Source organism: Leptodactylus fuscus, chromosome 6, assembly GCF_031893055.1.
Source record: "Leptodactylus fuscus isolate aLepFus1 chromosome 6, aLepFus1.hap2, whole genome shotgun sequence".
In the NCBI taxonomy this organism is placed as follows: Eukaryota; Metazoa; Chordata; class Amphibia; order Anura; family Leptodactylidae; genus Leptodactylus; species Leptodactylus fuscus.
The window spans coordinates 79,452,487-79,473,605 of record NC_134270.1 but is presented as its reverse complement, the minus strand read 5'-3'; the positions used below and the strand labels follow the sequence as shown (position 1 = coordinate 79,473,605).

The window sequence follows — 21,119 nt, the reverse complement described above, 5'->3', positions numbered from 1 at the left end:
GCTACAGTGAAGAATCTAAAATACAAAACCCATTCAGGTGGTGCTCAGAGGATTAAAGTCCAATTTAACGACGTAGTAGTAGAAAAGCAGCACTCACGGTCCATAAAAGCCTAAATTTCAAGCAATCAGATACAGATGTAGGGAATACTAGGCAACAACAATTTCACATCTAATCCCACTTCTACCAACCCTCTGTCACCTCTGAAGCTTTTTATGGACCATGAGTGCTGCTTTTCTTCTATATTGTTAATGCTATATGATCTTTCGTTATTTTCATGTCTTCGATCTCAAAATGTAGAAAATTAATAAAATGAAAAGGTGTCTGAACCTTTGACTTTTACTGTATATGTATTGTTACATTGTGCTTTTGTGAGACACTGGATTCTGCCCAAGCCTGGTTCCAGACACTAAAAAGTTCTGTTGCCTGATGGGGCTCTGCACATAAAGACACTGGTGTTCTATATGACGCATGTTACATTGGGAAGGGGGCTATTACTATTGATGATTTTGTACTAGGACCAGGAGCTTCATACATGTAGAATTAGAGCATAACAGAGGAACTTTGCTTCCCTATTGGTCTAGTAATCGATGAGTAATCTATATGAATATAGAAAATTATAAATGGAGTAACTAAAATTGTGGAAATTTGTCATTGCTACATTTATAGCAATGAAGTTATTAGTGTGGAGGAAGCGGAGAGATAATTTTTGGAAATATTTTCTAAAATAGATCCACAACTGCTGAGTGAGACCTCGGAAGTAAATGACAGCTTTTTTTTTTTTTTTCTTTTTTTTTTTTGTCCATGGATGATCAATTCTGCAAATTACAAACCGGTCATGGTTCAGACATGGATTCTTTTTATTTTAGTTTATTTATTTTTTTTATTTAGTAAGTTCTCAAAAAAAAACAAAAACACATTTGCTGTTTCTCCCAAAACCTAAAACAAATAATGCATACTCAGTGTAACAACAACCAGGATATAGACTGAGGAAGCCATAGTCTTGGTCCAGCTTGCCTGGCATCCTGCTCCCTTTTTTTTGTCTTCAATTACTAGAGGCTTCTTTGATCACTGTAAAGAAGCGGCCTCTATATAAAAGGCGAGCGAGCAATCAACAGGCAGGCATTGTGCTCGAATGCAGCTCTCCGGCTGACACTGCAAGCACTGGGCTGCTCTGGGAATATCAGAGGTGGGGGGAGGGGATCATACAAGATGGAGATTTTTAGCAACCAGCATCCAGCAACATGCTCCCTACATTCATGCCTATTGAAGCAACTAGGTCAATTATTAACATGAGTACACGACACAGCTGCACTCCAATCATTCTCTCTCCTTTCCCACAATGAATGGCTTTATTTCCTCTTTCTAATATGTACGCTGTTTGCAGACTCCAGTAACAAGGCAATTTTTCTACGTGGTCTTTATTTGTTGCCCAGGCCATTGTGATGCAACATTTACAATTAGTTTTTATTAAAATATAAAATTGTTTACAAATCTCAAAAAATATTGCATCAGAATGTAATTGTCATATCTTCTTACATTTGTGAAAGAGCTAAAAATAAAGCAATTGCCAAGTTGCAATATCATTATAGACTTCTGTATACTCCTATTTTAGTTTTATTTTTTTTCCTGGTTTAATCTTTGAGGGTTGTGGTGGAATATGATTCACACGCTGTTCAATAGAGCTATATGTGGTCCAGGTGCTTTAGCCATACATTGGACCCTAATGGGGGAATCTGACACAATGTGGAAAAAAAAAATCATCAGATTATCCCTTTATCGTTTAGTAAAATAAAAAAAAAAAAGTGTAAAAATTCTGAAAGTTTATAGGTATTGCCTCTTGTCAGATATTCTTTCCATGCACATAAACTCCCACTTCCTACCTTACTCCTGTGTTTAGAAAACTTCTTCTATCATGGCCAAAAACCGGTGTGTGGCTCCAATTCTTGCACTCTTTTGAGACGTCATGTGCTCAAAGTTGGAAGTAGCAGATCACCGGAGGCCCAAAAGAGTTAAGGAGAGAGTAAATGTTTTTTGTTTTGCCCTAATTGGCCTTGTACCTATTATACTCTGGGGTCTGAAGAGGTCACATAGCATATTAGTTTCACATCCAGTTCTATCCATACAAGTTTGGACTGCACTGGAGAAGCTCTTCGTCCGAATAGCAGACACAACAAATATTAAGACGTTTGCGTGTCCTTTTTTCTGCTAGCAGAAAAAGGAACCTATTGAAGTCAATGGGAGGCTTTTTTCAGCACTGAAATTCCCCACCATTTTCCTCCCTGTGAATGGACCCTTATACGGTTCATGGTCATGTGATGAGCATACAGGTGCATGGCTCGATACCAGGCAGCTAGCTGATTACTGTGCTATAATGTGACTATAATGAGCCGTACACGTGTATATCACATGACCATGGACGGGTTTTTATCACTGGAGCTAAGCAGAATGACAACATTCAGAAACTGGACAACCCCTTTAAATAAATCAAATTAAGGGTGCGTTCACACGATGTAACGTGCCGCGTGATATGGCACGTATACGGCACCGTAAACGCTCCCATTGATTTCAGTGGGAGTTAGGATCGTATACGCTGCGTTATTTTGCAGCCGTAATTTTGCGGCCACAAAAGAAATACAACAATCCTCGCAAAATCACGGGCGCAAAATAATGCGGCGTATACGATCCTAACTCCCATTGAAATCAATGGGAGCTTTTACGGCGCGCAAACTCACACGCTGCATACGTGCCAGATCACGTGGCATGTTACATCGTGTGAACACGCCCTAAGGGTATGTTCACACTGAGTTTTTGCAGGTGGAATCTGCCTGCAAAAGGCTCCCATTGTTCCTCCCCCCACTTAGTTTGCATAGGTCTGTATAATTAAACCAACACAAAAAGATCCGATCAGTGTGTTTCTTGTTGATCGGCACTTGGCCATCTGAGATCTAGCGGTGTAATACAGCCTTTAATCCTCATCCTCATTTAGTGCACTTAATGGCAGCCTCTTGAAGTATGTTCACCAATATATGCATCTCTATAGAAGCTATTGGATATAGTTTTATTGTATGGCCTAGTTGTTCGTGTTCTTCATCCTCCATACTGAAGTGTTATATTAATGCAGCTTTGGGATATATTGCAACATCCAGTAAACAGTGGTTAATGTTCTATAATCTGAACAGTATTTTTGTGATAATATCCTTAAGCACAAACACTGCTCCTGTTGAGTCTTTTATTCTTCAGCCTCAGCACATTAGATGGAACCGGTTCTTGTTTAATAATAATAATGGCGCTCTTTGCTGTTCCTGTGAATGAGCTCATAGTGTTATAATTACTAGAAACTGTGAGTTCAGATTAAATAAGGAAGGTAATATTTATAAGCAGAATGAGCCGTTCCACTCAAAGGTTGCCTCCTGTTGTACTATAATCATTCCGTTTTCAGTAATGCACCAAATACCGGAGCTGAATGTGGATTTTTTTTTCTTTCTCTTTAGGACTATAGACACATCCTGGGTCATAGATAAAAAAAATAAATTTAAATACATAAAAATAAGAGGAAAATATTTTTACCATCAAATCCTTTTTTAGTTTTTAAATGGTGAGGGAGTGAAAAGGGTGAAAGTTCACCGCTGTCTGATTATAGATGTATGGATATGGCAAGGAATGTGCTCTGGATGCCAATGGGTTAATTTTTCTGTCATGCTAAGGCCCCAGGTTGTGGAAAAGCAGTTTTTTTTTTTTTTTTTTTGTTTAGTTTTCTGAGCCAAAGCCAGGAGTGGATTGAGCAGAAGGTAGGAGTATAAGAGCTTCCTGTTATATTTGCTATTCCCTTTGTAGCTCTTCTTGGCTTTGGCTCAAAAAAACACAACAAAATCTGCAATAAAAAAAGCTGCGTTTCTGCAACATGGAGCCTTAGCCTCAAGGTACTTCTAGGATTAGGTCAGTGAACCATCTTTTGCCCCTGGTTATGGAAAGCCTAGGTATGACTCTGCCTTATATTTACTGCCTATTGGTTTGTTAATCATACAAATGCCAGGCATCATTGTTAACCAGATGTTTTGGTTTTTTTTCCTAAAAATTAGGTCAGTACCTGTATTGATATAGCTTCTATGGAGTGATTTAGATCTGTTACAATAAAAGGATTGTTGTATTTCTCCCTGCCCAAATCCCCTGGCATACTGTGTCAACTTTTGTAAAATGTTTTGAGGCAGACATGGATCAGTGATCATATAGTGTGCTCATATGTCTTCAGGCCATGCTCCTGTTTTCCTACTATATGTACTTCTAATCAACTGACTTCATTTTCCAGAAACTCCAATCTGTCTTGTGATTATAATTAGGCAATTTGGTATCGGGGACTTTGGCTGAAGTGTGTAGGCTGTCTAAGATTCTGAATGATTATAAAATCTACAAATTTTTACGTATGATTGAGGAATTATATCTAGGTTGTCCATGTAGAACTGCATGTCGCTTATACTGAACATTGAGTTGCTAACTGGTTTTGTGCATGTACAGACTGAGAAATTCCATCATTCTGACATGTTCATTATATGGGAAGGCCATGCAGGGCACTCAGCATTGCATGCTTTTACTCCTAGACTGTTCCACACTGTTTGCTTTGTGCATGTTTCTTTCAATAGTAGATGCATTTCAATATACTAATGTTGGGATTGAGGGGAGGAAGGGAAGTGGGGGGGCTAATGGACTAAACTGGTAGGCTACAGAACTGCTATGTTTCTCTCGCACCCAGAACACGCAGTGCAGACGCAGACAAACGCAGGAGCCATTGCCGGGGGGGTAATTGGGGGTATTCTGGTCCTACTCCTTCTGGCTGCCATAATCTTCATCGTCATCAAGAGAGGAAATCTACAGAACAAGAAGGATCGTGGAACTTACAATCCAAAGCAGAGAACATTTGGCTCTGGCAAACCAAGTGAGCAGTTCACCTATCAAGATGATGGAGAGTTGGACAAACCTCTTAAAGGCCCAGTCCCAATGAGAGACAGTGGACTAAGCCCCTCATTGGGAGATGAGGATGATGATGATGAGGAGGAAAGGATGAAATACAAAGTTCTTGAGGATGATGAGGAAGAAGAAAGATTTAATGAGGTGGGGCCCATGTTGCAACTTAGACCCCATCATCCAATTGACTCTTACCTGGATGATGACATGGAGTCACAGACTGATGGCTCTATCATCTCCAGGACTGCTGTGTATGTGTGACCATTCTAGATGAGAACTTTGTATCCAATACTAAACACCTGGACTGCAGAGTGTTTATATCCGTCCTAGTGATAAGAAATGTAGAGTATGTGGAACTCTACCCATCCTTCTCCCACCATTCACCTGGACTTTATCTAACCTCATTGACCATGAGCCATTTGGACTGCAATGCACATATGCATTAGGAATTCTCACCTTCATTTAACTTTTGTTCTTCAGTCAGGTATGTGCAATCCCCTTCACAGTAAAGTTTATACAACCTCGTGTACAACGTTGCCTAACCTACAGATCCTTCAGAACTCTTTAGATACACTCCTTAGATTACCTGTAAAGTATGGTATACAGGTAAACCACTAGACAGCACCTGCCCATTAGAAAGCAAAGATTTTCTGCTCTTCCTCCTACAAAGTATCCAGGATTATTAAGACGTATGACTGTTTTTTTAAATATAGACTTCCTGATCCTGCTGGTCATCTTTGGTACCCCTCATTATTTTAGGAGGCTGGATAAGGTATAGAGGAGCCACTCTGACCTTAGACTTTAACTTATAAAGCCAGTACGTAGTTGCCACTTGCAGTTTTTGGGCAGTATTTGCAGTGTGCACTGAAGATCTCCTTTTAAAGGGGTTTGCACTATTGAAATAAAGACTGACTTTTAAAGGGTTAATATGAAGAAAATGAGCCTTGAGATAATGGGGTGGGTTGGAAGGGTTTTTGTTTTACATTTCTGCTATTATTTTTTTGTATTTCTGTAAGAAAAAAGAAAAATTTTAATAAACATCATGTAAAAATGTCTTGTTTTTATACATTGTCAATTTACGAATGATTGTATGATCATGTCTACAATTTCAGCTTAAAACTTCCAATTCATAGGGGCCCTTCAGGAACACTTTAAAAAAAACAAACAGACAAACTAAAAAAACAAAACACGAAAGCTGCAAGATGGCAGTCTTGTTGAAGTGTGGAGAAGACTTGCCAAATTAGTGCAAAGGAAAAGCAGAGTCATGGATCTGACTGGTTGCAATGAAGGGTTACTTTGCTTTTCTTTTGCAGTAATTTTGATAAATCTCTACCATGTTATATCTATCTGCTCTACATGGGACATGCAGTTCAATACAATCTGTTTTTTTCCTTTTTAGCATTTACATGTACAAAGTCTGGGAGAAACCAATCTATATTGAAGGGGTTGTCTAGTGAATAAATTACTTTTAAAATCAGTATACAATAGTATCACTCTTTAAGGAGAGAGCACCTTTACAGGCGTATGGAGTCTTACAAAGCCATTTTCGCTCCACTTGGGGATTATGGGAAATATGCAAATCTGTTTTCCAGGATGTAATTGGGGGGAAAAAAAATGCCTCTGCTTGCTGCCCTCTAGGGACAGCAAGCAGAGGCATTGACTTTTGTTGACTTTTTCAACAAGCCTACTGCTATGATGCGAGGCTTAGCCAAACCAGTAGATCTATTCCACAAGGAACAGAATCCCAACCGTGGACAGCGCTGTTTTGATCTGTTGGATTTCATCAGCACAACGTAGGGAAAACCTGGTTTGGCAGAGATGAGAGATTATGATCAAGCTATTGTACTTTGATGTTTCTTTTCAGAGGATTGCCTCCTCCCGTCTTAGTTTTTTGATCTTGTCGATTATAGCAGGGAGGTAGCCCATTGGAGTGATGAGAGCAATGGTTACTCCCTTTTTGCACCGAACTGCTCATAAGCATATTAGGAAAAAAAGAATATCTCTGCATTGGTGGCTCTAATCAGGAAGTGTGTGTGGGGGGGGGGGGGAATAGAAGGAGTTTTACTAATGTTAATCTGAATGTATTTACTATATTTTTTTTTTTTCAGAAAGATGATTTTTCACATGAAAGTGAATACAGAGTGTACTTCTTATAATGTCCGTTGTTCTCACCCTATGATGAATGAGATCAACAGACAATTAACAGTAGTGTGAACCTTTGGCTCCATTCCCATAGAACAGAGCTGCAATACCCAACACAGACATAGACAGGTTTGCAATTGTTTATGGTAAACAAAATGCAAACCCTTTGTTCTATCCTCGTAAGAGCCCTTCCATATCTATCTTTAATAGAAAAGGTAATAGTTTTGCATTCTGATCCATTAATTGTACATATGTTACAGCCGGTGATTATTAAAGGGGTTACCCGGCCTTTTTATTTTCAATTTTCATTAACTAAAGTAGGAAACCAAGAATGCAACCTGTGGGAATTTACAATGACTTAGATATAACAGATGTGAATGTAATATATAATGTTGTTTGAAGTTATTTTTTGCCAAGTAACAAATATCAATAGTACAATATCCAAGCCTTAGGTAGGGTTCACACTACTATTGGTGTCCGCTCAGAAGGTATCTGGTGTGGTTTTTGTTTGTTTTTTGTCCACTTGAGAAAACGGACATGGTTGTAAACGGACACTAAGGGTAAGTTCACAAGGGGTTTTTTGGTCAGGATTTTGAGGCCGTATCTGCCTCAATATCTTGACCAAAAAGACGGCTCCCATTGAAATCAGTGGGAGCCGGTCAGTTCTTTTTTTCCGGAAGCAGGAACAAACTGTGAAAAAGTGAGATGCTCATTTTTTAAGGTGGCTTCGCCTCATGACATCTGCCTGAAGACATTCCCTCCCGACTAGGCCCATTCATTTGGGCCTAATCCGGAGCGGAGTGCGGGACTGGATGCCGGTGCTGTAGTCGCAGCTACCCATATTTTGGATCAGAACCTGAGGCGGCCTCCGCCTCAGGTACCGGTCCAAAAATCCCCGTGTGAAACTTACCCTAAAGGACACAAGATAAAATTCCATTGAAACTAATGGAAATGACAAACTGGACCAGCTAGCGTACATTGCTAAAATCTTGTACGGACAATACCCACGGACACTGCTGAGTGGCCTCCAACAGTAGTGTGAACGCCCCCTTAGAAAGACAAAAGGTTTACTTATTTAAGCAGTGTATAAAAAGAATCTCCAAAGCAGTATTTACAAGATGTAAGCTAGATACCTAGACCAAGAAGACACACAGACCAACAAAGGGCTGCAGATGAGACCAACAGAACATCCAGGCAAGGAGGAGGGGTAAAGATAGGAGGGGAATTGGCATCTTTTGTGGTATCTGCACCAGAATGTTGACTATAAGATGCCCATAATTGTGTAGGTTGTCCAGGGGGGAGTCGGTTACAATCCTAGTCAACCGATCGCTAACCTTGATCCACCGTAATTAACTTTTTACCAAGGGGCCACATGGTGGCTCAGTGGTTAGCACTGCAGCCTTGCAGTGCTGGGTCCTGGTGTTCAAATCCCGCCAAGGCCAAAAAACCATCTGCAAGGAGTTTATGTTCTCCCTGTGTTTGCATGGATTTCCATCCCATATTCCAAAAAGACATACTGATAGAGCTCACAATGTATATTTTTTCCCCTATGTGGGGCTCACAATCTACAAAAAAAAATAAAAATAAAAAATTACTTTTTACCTAATCTAGAGTGACCACTATGCGTTTTAAATTGATATTATGTCTTCAGTATTAGATCAGGATCCGACTCTGCAACTCGCTGATCAGTGTGTTGTCACGTGTGCAAGAACTGAAGCCCTTCTGAGTTTACATCAAGTTGCAGGCTGGTTTGTAATTGCAAATGCCCTACTTTTCATAGCAGTCGTGTATTGCAGTTTCAACCCATTCTCTAGAGTTAGACCCTCACTGATCTAATATTGATGACTTTTCCTAAGGATTGGATAATCCTTTAAATTTGCAGCTGGAGATGCAAGAAATAACCTTACAAAAGATTTTTTTTTTTTTGGGGTGGGGGGGATGAAATGGCTGTAATGATAGTAAAATATCTGTAGTTGTCATGAATGCATGATCTAAAAAATAAAAAGCTCCACAGGTAAATTACGTCCAGAGAGTATTTCTTTATGGTTGAAGTGACCAGTTTTAAAAGATCTATTTCTATACTCCAACTCCACATTATAACAAAGAATGGCAAGTATTTAAAGAATACGATCAGTCAGATCAATTTTTTTTTGTCCCCAACACGTAGGAATAGCTTTAAGTAAGGCTATTCTTCTCCTACCTTTAGATTTCTTCGCTGCTGCCGTTCCGTAGAAATCCTGGTTTTCGTTGGTATTCAAATGAATTCTCTTGCAGCACTGGGGGTGGGCCCCAGCGCTCAAACATCACTGAGGGTGTCCCCAATGCTGCCAGAGAACTCTCCAGCGCCGCCTCCATCTTCTTCAGGAACGTCTTCTTCCGGCGCAGGCAGTGAAACTTGTAGGCCTCTGGCAGAGCTGACTGCACATGCCCTCAGGTCACAAGAAAATGGCTACTTACTGTGTAAGCGGCCATTTTTTTGGTGGCTGTGTCCATGCGCAGTCGGCTCTGCCCGAGGCCTACAAGTTTTACCGCCTGCGCCGGAAGAAGACGTTCCTGAAGATGGAGCGTTCTCTGGCAGCATTGGGGACGCCCCCAGTGCTGTTTAAGCGCTAGGGCCTGCCCCCAGTGCTGCAAGAGAACTCATTTGCATACCAGCGAAAACCAGGATTTCTATGGAACGGCAGCGCGGAGAAGACCTCTAAAGGTAGGAGACTAATAGCCTTTCTTAAGGCTATTCCTACGTGTTATGGACAAAAAAAATTGATCTGAATGATAGGATCCCTTTAAGGAAGCACTCTGTGGTGTAGTTCAGTTCAGATGCCAAATTTATGGCTTGCTAGCAGCTTAATTCCTTCATCCTTTCTGTTATGATTCTCTAATGGAGTATATATTTCACATTATTTCTCTAGATTTGTAGAGGCAGTTGGGAAAGCTCCAAATCATATTACACATTCTCTGCTCCACAAAAGTTCTTTCTGAGGTTAACAATTAATCCGAAATCTAGAATTTCTGCACCGTAATTCACACTGCAAAGTCTTAGGCTAAGGCCCCATGTAGTGGTCTGCAGGAAAAAACCACACTGAAATGCATTGTGTCTTTCCCACAGCGCTTTTCAGTCCACAGAGGCCTCTTCTGCGGACTTTCTGCTTCCTTAATAGCTATCGGGAAAACTTCCATTTTTGATACAGTTTTGGAAATGGCAACATTTCCAGGATTTGCAGTTTCCAAACTACAGCATTTTCGTAATGTGCGGCCCCGGCCTTAGTCAGTGTTGGACTGAAGTGTCTAGAACCCATCAGAGGAATTTGTCCTGAGGCCCCACCCAACTGCTTCCTGATAGTAGTCTACATCACTGCTCTTTCGCTGAAATCCTGCATATGTGCTGACTGTTCATTAACCAGAGCTGTGCATAAATGAGTATTTTCCCTGTATTGTCATCTCCTAGAGTACTGTACATCCCTGCATAGATCCATAACCAGGTTATAGATGTATGTGCAAGATTTTAGTGAGGGAGCTGTGATGCAGGCACACATGGCTTTCATCAGGCCCCATACTGAAAATTTGTGTAATTCTCCAAAGGGGCCCCACACAGTATAAAATGCTCCCCTGAGCCCACCCACAGTCCAGTGCTTCAAAGTGGCCATGCACAGTATAATATTCACAAAGCCCCTAACAGTGGCATGGCACAGTAAGGAAATTCTTCCAAGAGACCCCCCCCCTCCACTCCACCCCAGATAGATAGATAGATAGGGAGTTAGCTCTGTGATCCGTGGCTGGTTCCCTTTCCATTAGCGATGTTGTAAAGCCTTGACCATGAAGGATCTTCTGGTGGGCCTGTAGGACCCTGGACTTAGTGTATCCTATTATATGCAGCTTCACTCTATCCCCTGACTCCCACATGTCATAGGCTTCTCCCTATCTGTTCTTACAGGAAGGAGGCAAAGCTGTGTGAAGAAGCATATGAAAGAAATACACAGGAGTTCTATAAAGTTGTAACTAACCTGTGTATGGGCTTACCCATTATATAACTCTACTCTGCTATCCTAGATGAGATTGAAATGTTATCTTGAGCAGCACACAATGTAGGCAGAACAAGAATGGTGGGGAGATGTCAGTGATCAGATGACACAACTGCTCAAAATGAAAGGGATTAGAATGTATAGATGCAACTGATGTGGGTTAAAGACATTACACTAGCACAGGGGTAGGGAACCTTTGGCTCTCCAGCTGCTGTGAAACTACAACTCCCAGCATGCTCCAGTCACTTCCATGGAAGTTCCAAGAACAGCAGAGCTAGTATGCATGCTGGGAGTTGTAGTTTTGCAACAGCTGGGGAGCCGTATGTTCCCTACCCCTGCACTAGAATATTGCTGGAAAATTAGGGTTAGATGTTAAAAACAAGCATGACAAACTGGGTAGAGAGCCACACACCAGCATAAAGGGTTTTGCATTGGGGAGTGAGAATCATTGCTCTGCCTCTTGGAGAATGATGGGCCTAAGAAGCTCCCCTATTGCCATATTTGGAGACCATGTCTATAAATGATCCTTTCTAATTAGGGGTCATTTCACAGATTTGGCACTGGGGCCCAAGAGCTGTAAAGGAATAGTTGAGGATTAGAGAAACTGGGCAGAAACCAAGCGATACCTGCACATGGGTATCTGATGTTGCAATTCTAATGAAGTTGGGTTGCAACATTTTGCTTCAGTTTTGAGTCAAGGCCAGGAGTAGATTTAGCAAAAGGGAAGTATAAATGTTTCCTTTTTTATATTTCTCTATCCTTTTGTAACCACTCATGGCTTTAGTTCAAAGGTTGCAGCAAAATCAACAAAAACACAGCTTTTCCACAGTGTGTGGCCCCCAACCATAATGGGTTTTAAATAGAGATGAGTGAACATTATTCGAAACAGCCGTTTCGAATAGCACGCTCCCATAGAAATGAATGGACGTAGCTGGCACGCGGGGGGTTAAGCGGCCGGCTGCCGGCAAAGTCTGTGTGCCAGCTGCTTCCATTCATTTCTATGGGAGCATCCTATTCGAAATGGCTGTTCGCTCATCTCTAGTTTTAAATAATTGAAAAAAAACACTTTTCTGAATTTTTTTTTAGCTAGCAGAAAAAATAAGCATCATGCTCAATCTTCAAGCTGATTCTGCCTGATAATGCCCTTGAAGTGAATGGGAGGGAGAAAAATTCTGCTTGGGTCAAGGAGAAAAACTCTGCTTCAAATACCTAAATCATAACTTTTTTAGGTACCTGCCAGTCTGTTTTCACTCAGCAGTTTTGAGGTGTATAAGACATTACCACTAAAGGAAAAGCAGCTTGGTATCGGCAGGGAATTTCTATGGTGAGTTATGGTTCCTTTGTCGTTTTATGCCATCTCTTCTGATCCCACAAGGCCCTTTTAAGTTGATCCTCTGCCACAGTTACTATTGTTTATATCCATGCATTATCATTGGGGAATGTTACTTTTTTCATGAATTAGATGCTTGGTTGTCTATAGATGAATGGGCCTGCATGCATGCAGAAGATGGAAAGCTGAGAACTGAGACCCGAACGCTAGTGTGAACTTAGCGTCAGGAACTGTCATACATTTCAAGTATAATTCATGCCAGCTTTCTGACATAGGTTAATAAACTTGTAGGACCCATGTGTCGCATCCCGTTGTTTCCATTTTCATAATAGTGGCAAGCAGAGTGTGGAAGCAATGATGTGGCACATCTTTGGCATAAGAAATGACTGTGTTAATTACACATACTAGTATCTGCCCGCGACTTCGTCTGCGGGTTGGTGTTGGCGCTGAACCGCTTATATTTAGCCAATTGCTGTTGTGGATGATCCGCCTACTCCCGCGTCTTGGCTCTGCTACACCGCAGCATGTGCGCAGCATACTCTGTTGTATGTATACCTCTGCGTATGAAGAGCATACTCGGCTGTACTACAGCGCTGCCTAAGCTCTTCCACATCTGGCCATTTGGATTACAGTGGTGTTCTTATGTCAGTGTCTGAGCAGCTTCTGTTAGAAACGGCTGAATAGATGTTGCAGAAATTTGCCACAGTTTGACGAGCCTGCTCCTGCGTCTCTGCTCTGCTACATCGCTGCATATGCATAGGATACCTGGCTGTATGTACATGTTTGCATATGGAGAGCCTACAGAGGTGTGCTACAGCGCTGCTTAATCTCTGCTACATCGGGCAATTGTGATTACAGGGGTTTGGTTATGTGACTCAGCAGCTTCTGTATTTCAAAGGGCTGTACGGATGTTGCTGAAATGTGCCAAAGTTCTCCCCCATCAGAGGCAGAACACCACATTCCCTGTCATACTCACTGAAACTCTACACCCGATATACTCCTCTTGCCCACACACAGCCTGCATGTTGTGTAGTCTCCTGATCTTCTATGAGACTCCATTTGCTTCGGCTTTCACACTGTCAAGCTTCATCCTATATAGCTCCGCCCAGAAAATGGTGTGTAGCTCCGCCAGCTGCCTAGCATGATCCTATCAGAGAATGGCTCAAGGACCTGTGTTGACATCATCACAGGTCCTTTAGTGTTGTGTGAACCTAAATTCCTTCACTGTGGTCGTGTAGTGACGCCATTTACCGGCATAAAAAGTAGCCTATGTTTTAATTGGGGTTCCTATCTATGTATGTGGCAAATTTCATGCAAATCCGTTCAGCCGTTTTGCGTGATTGAGGAACAAACATCCAAACACACAAACATCCAAAAACCCACAAATTTTCACATTTATAATATTAGGATATATATTTATTTTTATTTTCTTTAAATATCATGCTGTTAGCTTCAAAGCTAATAATTGTTAATGTGGTTATGCTGTAACCGCGAATTGCTATAGCCAACACATTGCTATCTCCATATTAAATCTGTAGCATACAGAGGTACAGCAGGGCCCCATAGGCTTCATATTACAGCACTATACAACTTCAAGATTGTGTAGAAACAATAGCTTAACACTAGTTTATAAAACCATATAAGTAATACAACCATGTGCATGAAGCTTGAATTTCTTCCGACACCACCTACTCTTTTCCTTCCCTTACACTCTTCCTCTTCTTCATTATTCCTCTCTCCAATTTTTCTTGTTCCGTTCCTCGCCTAGCCAGACATGTTCATTGACATAGTATATCCTTTTAAGAAACATTTAATTAAAAGCTAAGCATTCAAGTCGACATTACCGACAAGGCCATAATCTTCATCATCATATTTGTATTAATATACAGGTACATGCCAAATAATTCTCAAGGAAGCACATTCCTCTCTTCCATTAATGTAAATTCCTGGATCAATTATCCACTTCTTAGTGATCCTTCACAGAATACTAATGGCAAAATACTCAGGTTCAGACATAGGAGACCAAAACCCTATTAGTGTTTTACAGCCTCCATCAAAGGAACCACAAGCATCAGATCCTTGTAGTGAAAATGACTGTCTCTTCCGGAATAAGAATTTCTGATCCATTGCAGAAGCTCCTTGGATGGCTGCTTGGTGCCCTCTTAATATGTATGGTAACTGTTGCCAAGTATACACTGTGCTGCAGGCTCCAGGCCTTTTATAGATCTTTACTTCTGGAAACAAACATAATTGCTCCAATTTAGCAGAGCTCTCTTGTATCCTTGCCAAATATCTATATGACTTTTATATTAGCATTACCGAGGAGATGGACTGTGTGTTTATTTTTGTTCTCTTTTGTTTGTTACTACTTCCGTCAGTGATTGAGAACTCACTGTGTTTAGGACTATCAGAGAAGTTAAGTTGCTAGTAATAGCAATTCTTGTGAGAATCTCTGTGTGGATTATATTTGCTTAAAAAGTCTAAAATTCAATTTAAAGAAATTAAAATCAAAGTTGTGTGTGTTGTGCATGATGGCTTTGTAAACTGCTGAAGTACATTTAGTTGTAGCAATGTCAGGTTGTCAGTGGTGCAGCAGAATTGCCCATTGCCAAAACTGACAAAGCCATGTATTTCTAACATTAGAGACACCTCTGTGCTGTTTAGGCATTGCAGCTCTGTACCATACAGTATTGCAGTACCAGTTGAAAAGAATATTCATTCTGGAAGAAGGAAATGTTATCTTTAAATCCATAAAGCGCTTTTTTTTTTTTTTTTTTTTTTTAACATAATTTGGGGGTATACAAAAGTGTAGCCTGTTGCTCTTATACTATGGGATGCAATAAAAGAAATATACCATGCAGAGTTCTTTTTCACATGTACAGTGAGTCAGTGGACAATGTATGTCAAAGGACAAGGTGTATCGCTGTATGCCACTGGGTAAAATGGTGAGCAGGAATTCAATGTACTTGGGTCATTAATAAGTTGATCTTAAAGGCAGGCGTGCAACTGGCGAAGATTGGGCTCCATAGGAAACTTTCAACTTGGAGCCCCTTTACGACATAGTGCGCCCTTTCTTGGCCCCCATACAGTATAGCACCCCATTTACACACACTATAATGTCCCATAGTGGCCTCTCCACACAGTATAATGTCCCATCATGGCCGCAATGGTGTTCGTTGCAAAAATTTTGGGTTCAGCAGAACCTGAAATTTTGGGGGTACACCACCCATGAACTATTATACCTCTGGGGTCACAAACAAACCTTTTTAAATAAAGTTCATTACATTTTTGTCCAGATTCGCATGCTTTATTAAATGTTAAGCTGTCTGAAATATTATTGACCATTTAAGAGAAATTTCTCAATATTGTATTGAATTTGATTAATTTTATTAGTAATTTGCAGTTTCCTCGTGTACCAAAGGGGGCAAGTTTGACATTGGCACACATTTCATATTCCATTTTTTTCCTTTATAATCCTAATCTTGATTTTAAGATCATCATTAGCAAGAATGTAACATAGGGACCTTCAGTTATCTTTGTACTATGCAATTGTTGCTACAGCATATGGATGGGACCACCTTAGGTTCTGCTGCACTGAATCTATATCCCTCTAAATTTGACTAACTCAGAATATTATTTTGGTGTAATTAGTTATTTTAGGATTTATTTATTTTTTAAACATGGATATTGACGTGGAATAGTTTAAAAAATAAATTAAAAAATTCTTAACCTGGAGTAAAAGGGGTTTTTCCATTTAAGTTTCTTTTCTCACGTCTCCTTTCCCCTTCATGATTTCAGTGACAAGTTTATGGACAAGCTTAGCCTGTGTAATGGAGAGCTCAGGCCAGCGGTATACTCCTGAGACTAAATCTCGATTTAGATAGAGAAATAGAGGCACTGATGACTGTTCTAATCCTTTTCAGGGCTCAGCACCTAAATTCACTTTGAAGAGCTGACAGAAATTCCATTAGCCGTTACTGACTGTGAAGAGTAGAGAATATGGGTGGGTGGGAACAGGGATTCATTTTAACAGTCTGACCACTGCCACTAGATGGCAGAGGTGGTCTGAAACCAAGGCAACAAGCTGTAAACACTGAGGACATAATGAGCAGTATCTGGCAAAAAGAGCAAGATAGATAAAGAATTGTACTGGGTAAAAAAGCTTAACCTAGCTTTATGTTACAAGTTTATGCTTCTGAAGATGGAATTACCCCTTGAAAAATAGGTCATTTTCTGATTATGCATCCCCTTTAAGAGACCAACATTAACTTTTTAAATATAATATTTCAATTCCACATAAAAATTATGATACACAAGATATGATGAGTTTGGATAAATGGTAGAGTTTCTGATTCATAATTTACATAAATGCAGGCAAGCGACTTTTCTGACAATCCCAGTGTGAGTCAGTGTCACACTGTTCAACTGAAACTGCTCTTAGAAATCCATTGTGCTGAACTTCTGTGATCTCTGGGGAAACTATGCTTTGCTTTTATGTATGATAAGATAAATGCTGCTCATATGACTCTGTGGCTTAGATGAAAGCCCGAAAAACTGCAGCCTATATGATAAATACATCTCAAGAATCGGAGGATGGTTTGGACATTTTGCACATCATGAGTCACCATTACCTTTCTTGCTCTTTGCTGATTCTGTTGATGACTAAGACTGGCTGTAGATGTAGGTTGAGGGGTTGACACTATGTTTGTCAAAGTAGAAAAGTACAGAGTGTACAGTATTTGGCAGGGATGTAACTTGATAGGGTGCAGTTGCACTCTGGCCCAAGAGCCTTAAGGTGCCCTTAAACACTAGCTTAAAGGTTGTAGCTGAAACTGGGCCAATGCCTTCAATCACAATAAGGCTGATTAACCACCGGACCAATTTATCCAAGTTCCGAATGAGGCCATTCCCCCATTTGGGTTATTCAACTAGTTTTTCGGATTGCCCCTGTAACTGTGGCTGATATATTTACCTCCAGTTACAGGAGGAATACAGACCACCAGATCAGAGGAGAGCCACATCGTGGTGGCTCCCATAGCTGTGTATACCGAGATCGGGAAGGCAGGGATGGTAATAAAGTGTCGCTGACTTCTCTAGAGGAGCTCCGACTCTCCAGTTCTGCAGTTGCATACATTGGGATGCAGTTGATAGTTATGAGAACTTGAGCAGGGGGCCACAAAGCTGAGGTTTTGCACCAGGCTGATGACCCTTTAGTTTATACCCCTGGCATTTGTTATAACTCATAGTAATATTGATTACATGGTTTCTTTGTTGTTTTACAGCTCTTAATCATGGGGAAAAAAATGCAGCCACAGCCTCAGTTTGTTATATTCAGATTTTTCATATTGTATAGTTCCTGGAAAGTTTCCTGATATACAAAAGCCTTTTTGTTATAATGCAATGGTATACTGTACACTGAGCGTGCTTCACTAAGTGGCTGTTAACTACGTGGCGTTAAGTCTGAGTGAACATACCTGTAAATAACCTACACTGTAATTTGGATAATAACTAGCAAGATTGGATATTTACTTCAGAGCAAAGTATGTTATGTGTATGCACTACTAGAGCAAGAGGTCCAGGGCAAATATTGCTGTGGCAGATATGAGAATGTTTCCCATCTGGAAGCTCGAATTAGAGATCTGGAGTAGCAAAATACAACACTGAGGGCGATGAGCCATCTTGGAGGGAGCATGCTGCTCACTGAGCAAGCAGTCAGTGGGTTAGATATACGGTAGAGATTGGAGAGCTAGAGGGACATCAAGAAGACCAAGCAAGGAGCTGGCTGAATACAGATGGGGTGGAAGGGACTCTAAGAAAAGGAAAGCTACTATTGTTTATGTTCATCCAAAAATTGCTAAATTGGGTGACAATGTGAGGATAAATGTTAGAAATGGCAGTCTTAGCAGATACTGCTTTCCCTAATTGCCAGGAGGACAATCTAGCTAATAGTCAAGGTGGTCAGATCCCAGTCATGTAAGTAGGTCATGGCAGTTAGTGGTTATAGGGGATTCTATAATCTGTAAGACTGCCAGGGTTTGGCATGTGGTGCAACAGGTGGACAAATTGCTGTGAGGGTCTGGGCAAGACCCGTCCGTCTTGGTCTATGTGGGTGCCAATAACAGAATAAATGGTAGGTGGAGAATATATTTAGAAAACTAGGCTTCAAGCTGAAGCGAAGGGTCACCAAGGTTATATTCTCTGGAATACTGCCTGTGTCATCCACTACACAGGAAAAGCAGTGGGAGCTTAGGGAGATAAATGCATGACTCAAGTCACTGATCTAACGTTTCAGTTCCCTTTACTAACTTTTCATTGTGATGCAAGCTACTGTATTTTCCACAGATAACTTTAATGGACGGGGGTCTGCTGTACTGGGGGAGAGAATTCTAGAGATGTTGGTGGAGGATTTAAACTAGGTACAATAGGGGAGGGTCGGGCAAATATAGGGGTAGATAGGTCAGAGAGGGGACAAGCTGAAATTGTGGGTGGAGAAGTGGATTGTGGTGGGGGAATTAGAATAATAATAAGTGTGTGAACTTGGTTGGCAAGTTAGTGTATAATCACACATGCCAAAAAACCTAGCGAGCAAACCCGGGGAACTTTGAAGCCCTGGTCCAGGAGGAACTCATTGATGTAGTTGGTGTGGCTTTTATAAATGATGTCCGCTTTAGTGCTGGATCTGCTGCTGTTCAACTTATTATTGCTATTATTGATATAGAAGATGGGGTTAATGACACTATCTCTATTTTTCAAATGACACCAAGCTATGTAGTACATTACAGTCTATGGAGGATGTAGGTTACAAACAGATTTGGACAGACTTAGTGTTTGGGCATCCACATGGTAAATGAGGTTCAATGTGGATTATGTAAAGTTATGTATCTGGATAAAAATAATCCATATGCAACATATGTCCTAGGGGGGAGTAATGCTGGGAGAGTCACGGATGAAGAAGGAGCTGGGTGTCCTTGTAGATCATAAGTTAAATGACAGCATACAATGTCAGTCAGCTGCTTCTAAGGCCAGCAGGATATTGTCATGTAATAAAAGGGGTATGGACTCACAGAACGGGGATGTAATATTACCACTTTAGGCATTGTGTGGCTCAATCTGGAATATGCAGTTCAGTTATTGGGAGCAGTTCATAGAAAGGATGTCTTAGAGTTGGAAAAGGATCAGCAGAGGGCCACAAAACTGACAAGGGGCATTGAGGACCCCAGTTATACATTTAAGGGGAGATCTGATAAACCTATATAAATGCATAAATGGCCCATACAAGAAATATGGGGAAAAGTTGTTCAATGTAAAATCTCCTCAAAAGACAAGGGGGTACTCCCTCTGATTAAAAAAAATGCTTATGGTAATTCATAGAATGTCATGCCCTTTCCCATCCACTGGTTGATATTGAGGGACATTGTTTTTTGTTTGTTTTTTTTTCCCCCAACTGCACTGTGTAACTATGTAAACAGAAGAAGAGTTCTGTAGGCAATGGTCTTCCTAAGCATCGTCTCATTCCTGAGATTATGTAAAACTACTGCCCAAGATTTCAAAAAATTCTGTTAACCTCATCCTCTGGATGGGTTGAAGATTATGGAGGTGGTTTATCATGTTCTTTCCTGTGAATGTTTTGAGGATTATAGAGTTGGTTTAGTACTGGTCTATGATGATCTCATCCTGCGGATCAATAGAAGATTGTGGAGTGGAACCTACTCTGTATACACATAATAGTGCCTTCACTAGCTGTTATAGGAACCAGCTGACCAGACAGTTAATGGCTCCACTAAAGAGGTTGTCATAAAATGTCTGAAGAAGGTAAGGACAGACACTGCATTGTTGAACATGTGTAAAATTATGGGGCAGATTTACAAATTTATGTCAAAAGGAGCACATACTGTGCGCCATAGTTTTGTGTTTTCAACACTTTGTGCTTTGCTTTGAGGGGGAAATGCATTTGCAAGAAAGGAGCAGAGCTGCAAGTGCTTTGGCATAAAGTTTTAGAGCAAAGTAAGCCATTGCATAGGTGGTGTAAACGTGGTACATCTTTATATATCTTGTCTAAGTATTAGGGCTCATTCACATGGAGTAAACGCGCCGCGCATTGTGGCGCGTTTACGCAGCGTTTTTTACAGTGTGCGATTACGCCGCGTTAACGCCACGTTTACGCGGCGTAATCGCGCACCGTAAAAAAAACGCGGCGCGTTTACTCCGTGTGAATGAGCCCTTAGAAAGCATTATGTGAATTTGGGGCACTCAATTACTCACCACTATAGCATGGTAAATGAAGTGCAAATACATAGGGAGCGCATGGCAGAGAAGATAATGGTTGCTTCTCTCAAGATCTAATTGAATCTATTGGAGTGGTCGGGGATGTAATTCTGCATGTATAGCCAGCTGCAGCTTCCTCCAGTTTCTGTCTTCACTGTTTATAATTTGTGATACTTTTTAATTGAGTTGAGCATTTTGCGGGAAGCTAAAGATCTTGCTAAGTTGCTAATGGGCAGAGCTCCATCTCTTCTCACCAGCCATATGCTGCTCCTCTTCAGTGCCCATCAATGGTTTAGCTTGCTGATAATTAGCCTAAGTAAGCAACAGAATATCTTGATTTGGAGTCTGAGAACAATCCTCTTAATGTCATCATTGTGGCTTCCAAACTACTTGGTGCCTTTTA

General features: G+C 40.8%; 1 protein-coding gene across 2 annotated transcripts in view; it reads left to right on the top strand.

The window, feature by feature from the left end:
* NECTIN2 (nectin cell adhesion molecule 2) overlaps positions 1-21,119 on the top strand; it is a 60,245-nt gene that overhangs the window by 26,400 nt on the left and 12,726 nt on the right. The window contains exon 6 of one of the 2 annotated variants that reach the window (XM_075280302.1): positions 4,749-5,914. The exons of the other annotated variant lie outside the window; for it this stretch is intronic. Coding sequence (XP_075136403.1) covers positions 4,749-5,221 — 473 coding nt within the window. The 3' untranslated portion in view covers positions 5,222-5,914. Of the gene's footprint in view, positions 1-4,748; positions 5,915-21,119 lie in introns of those variants that run through there. 2 annotated transcript variants of the gene reach the window in all.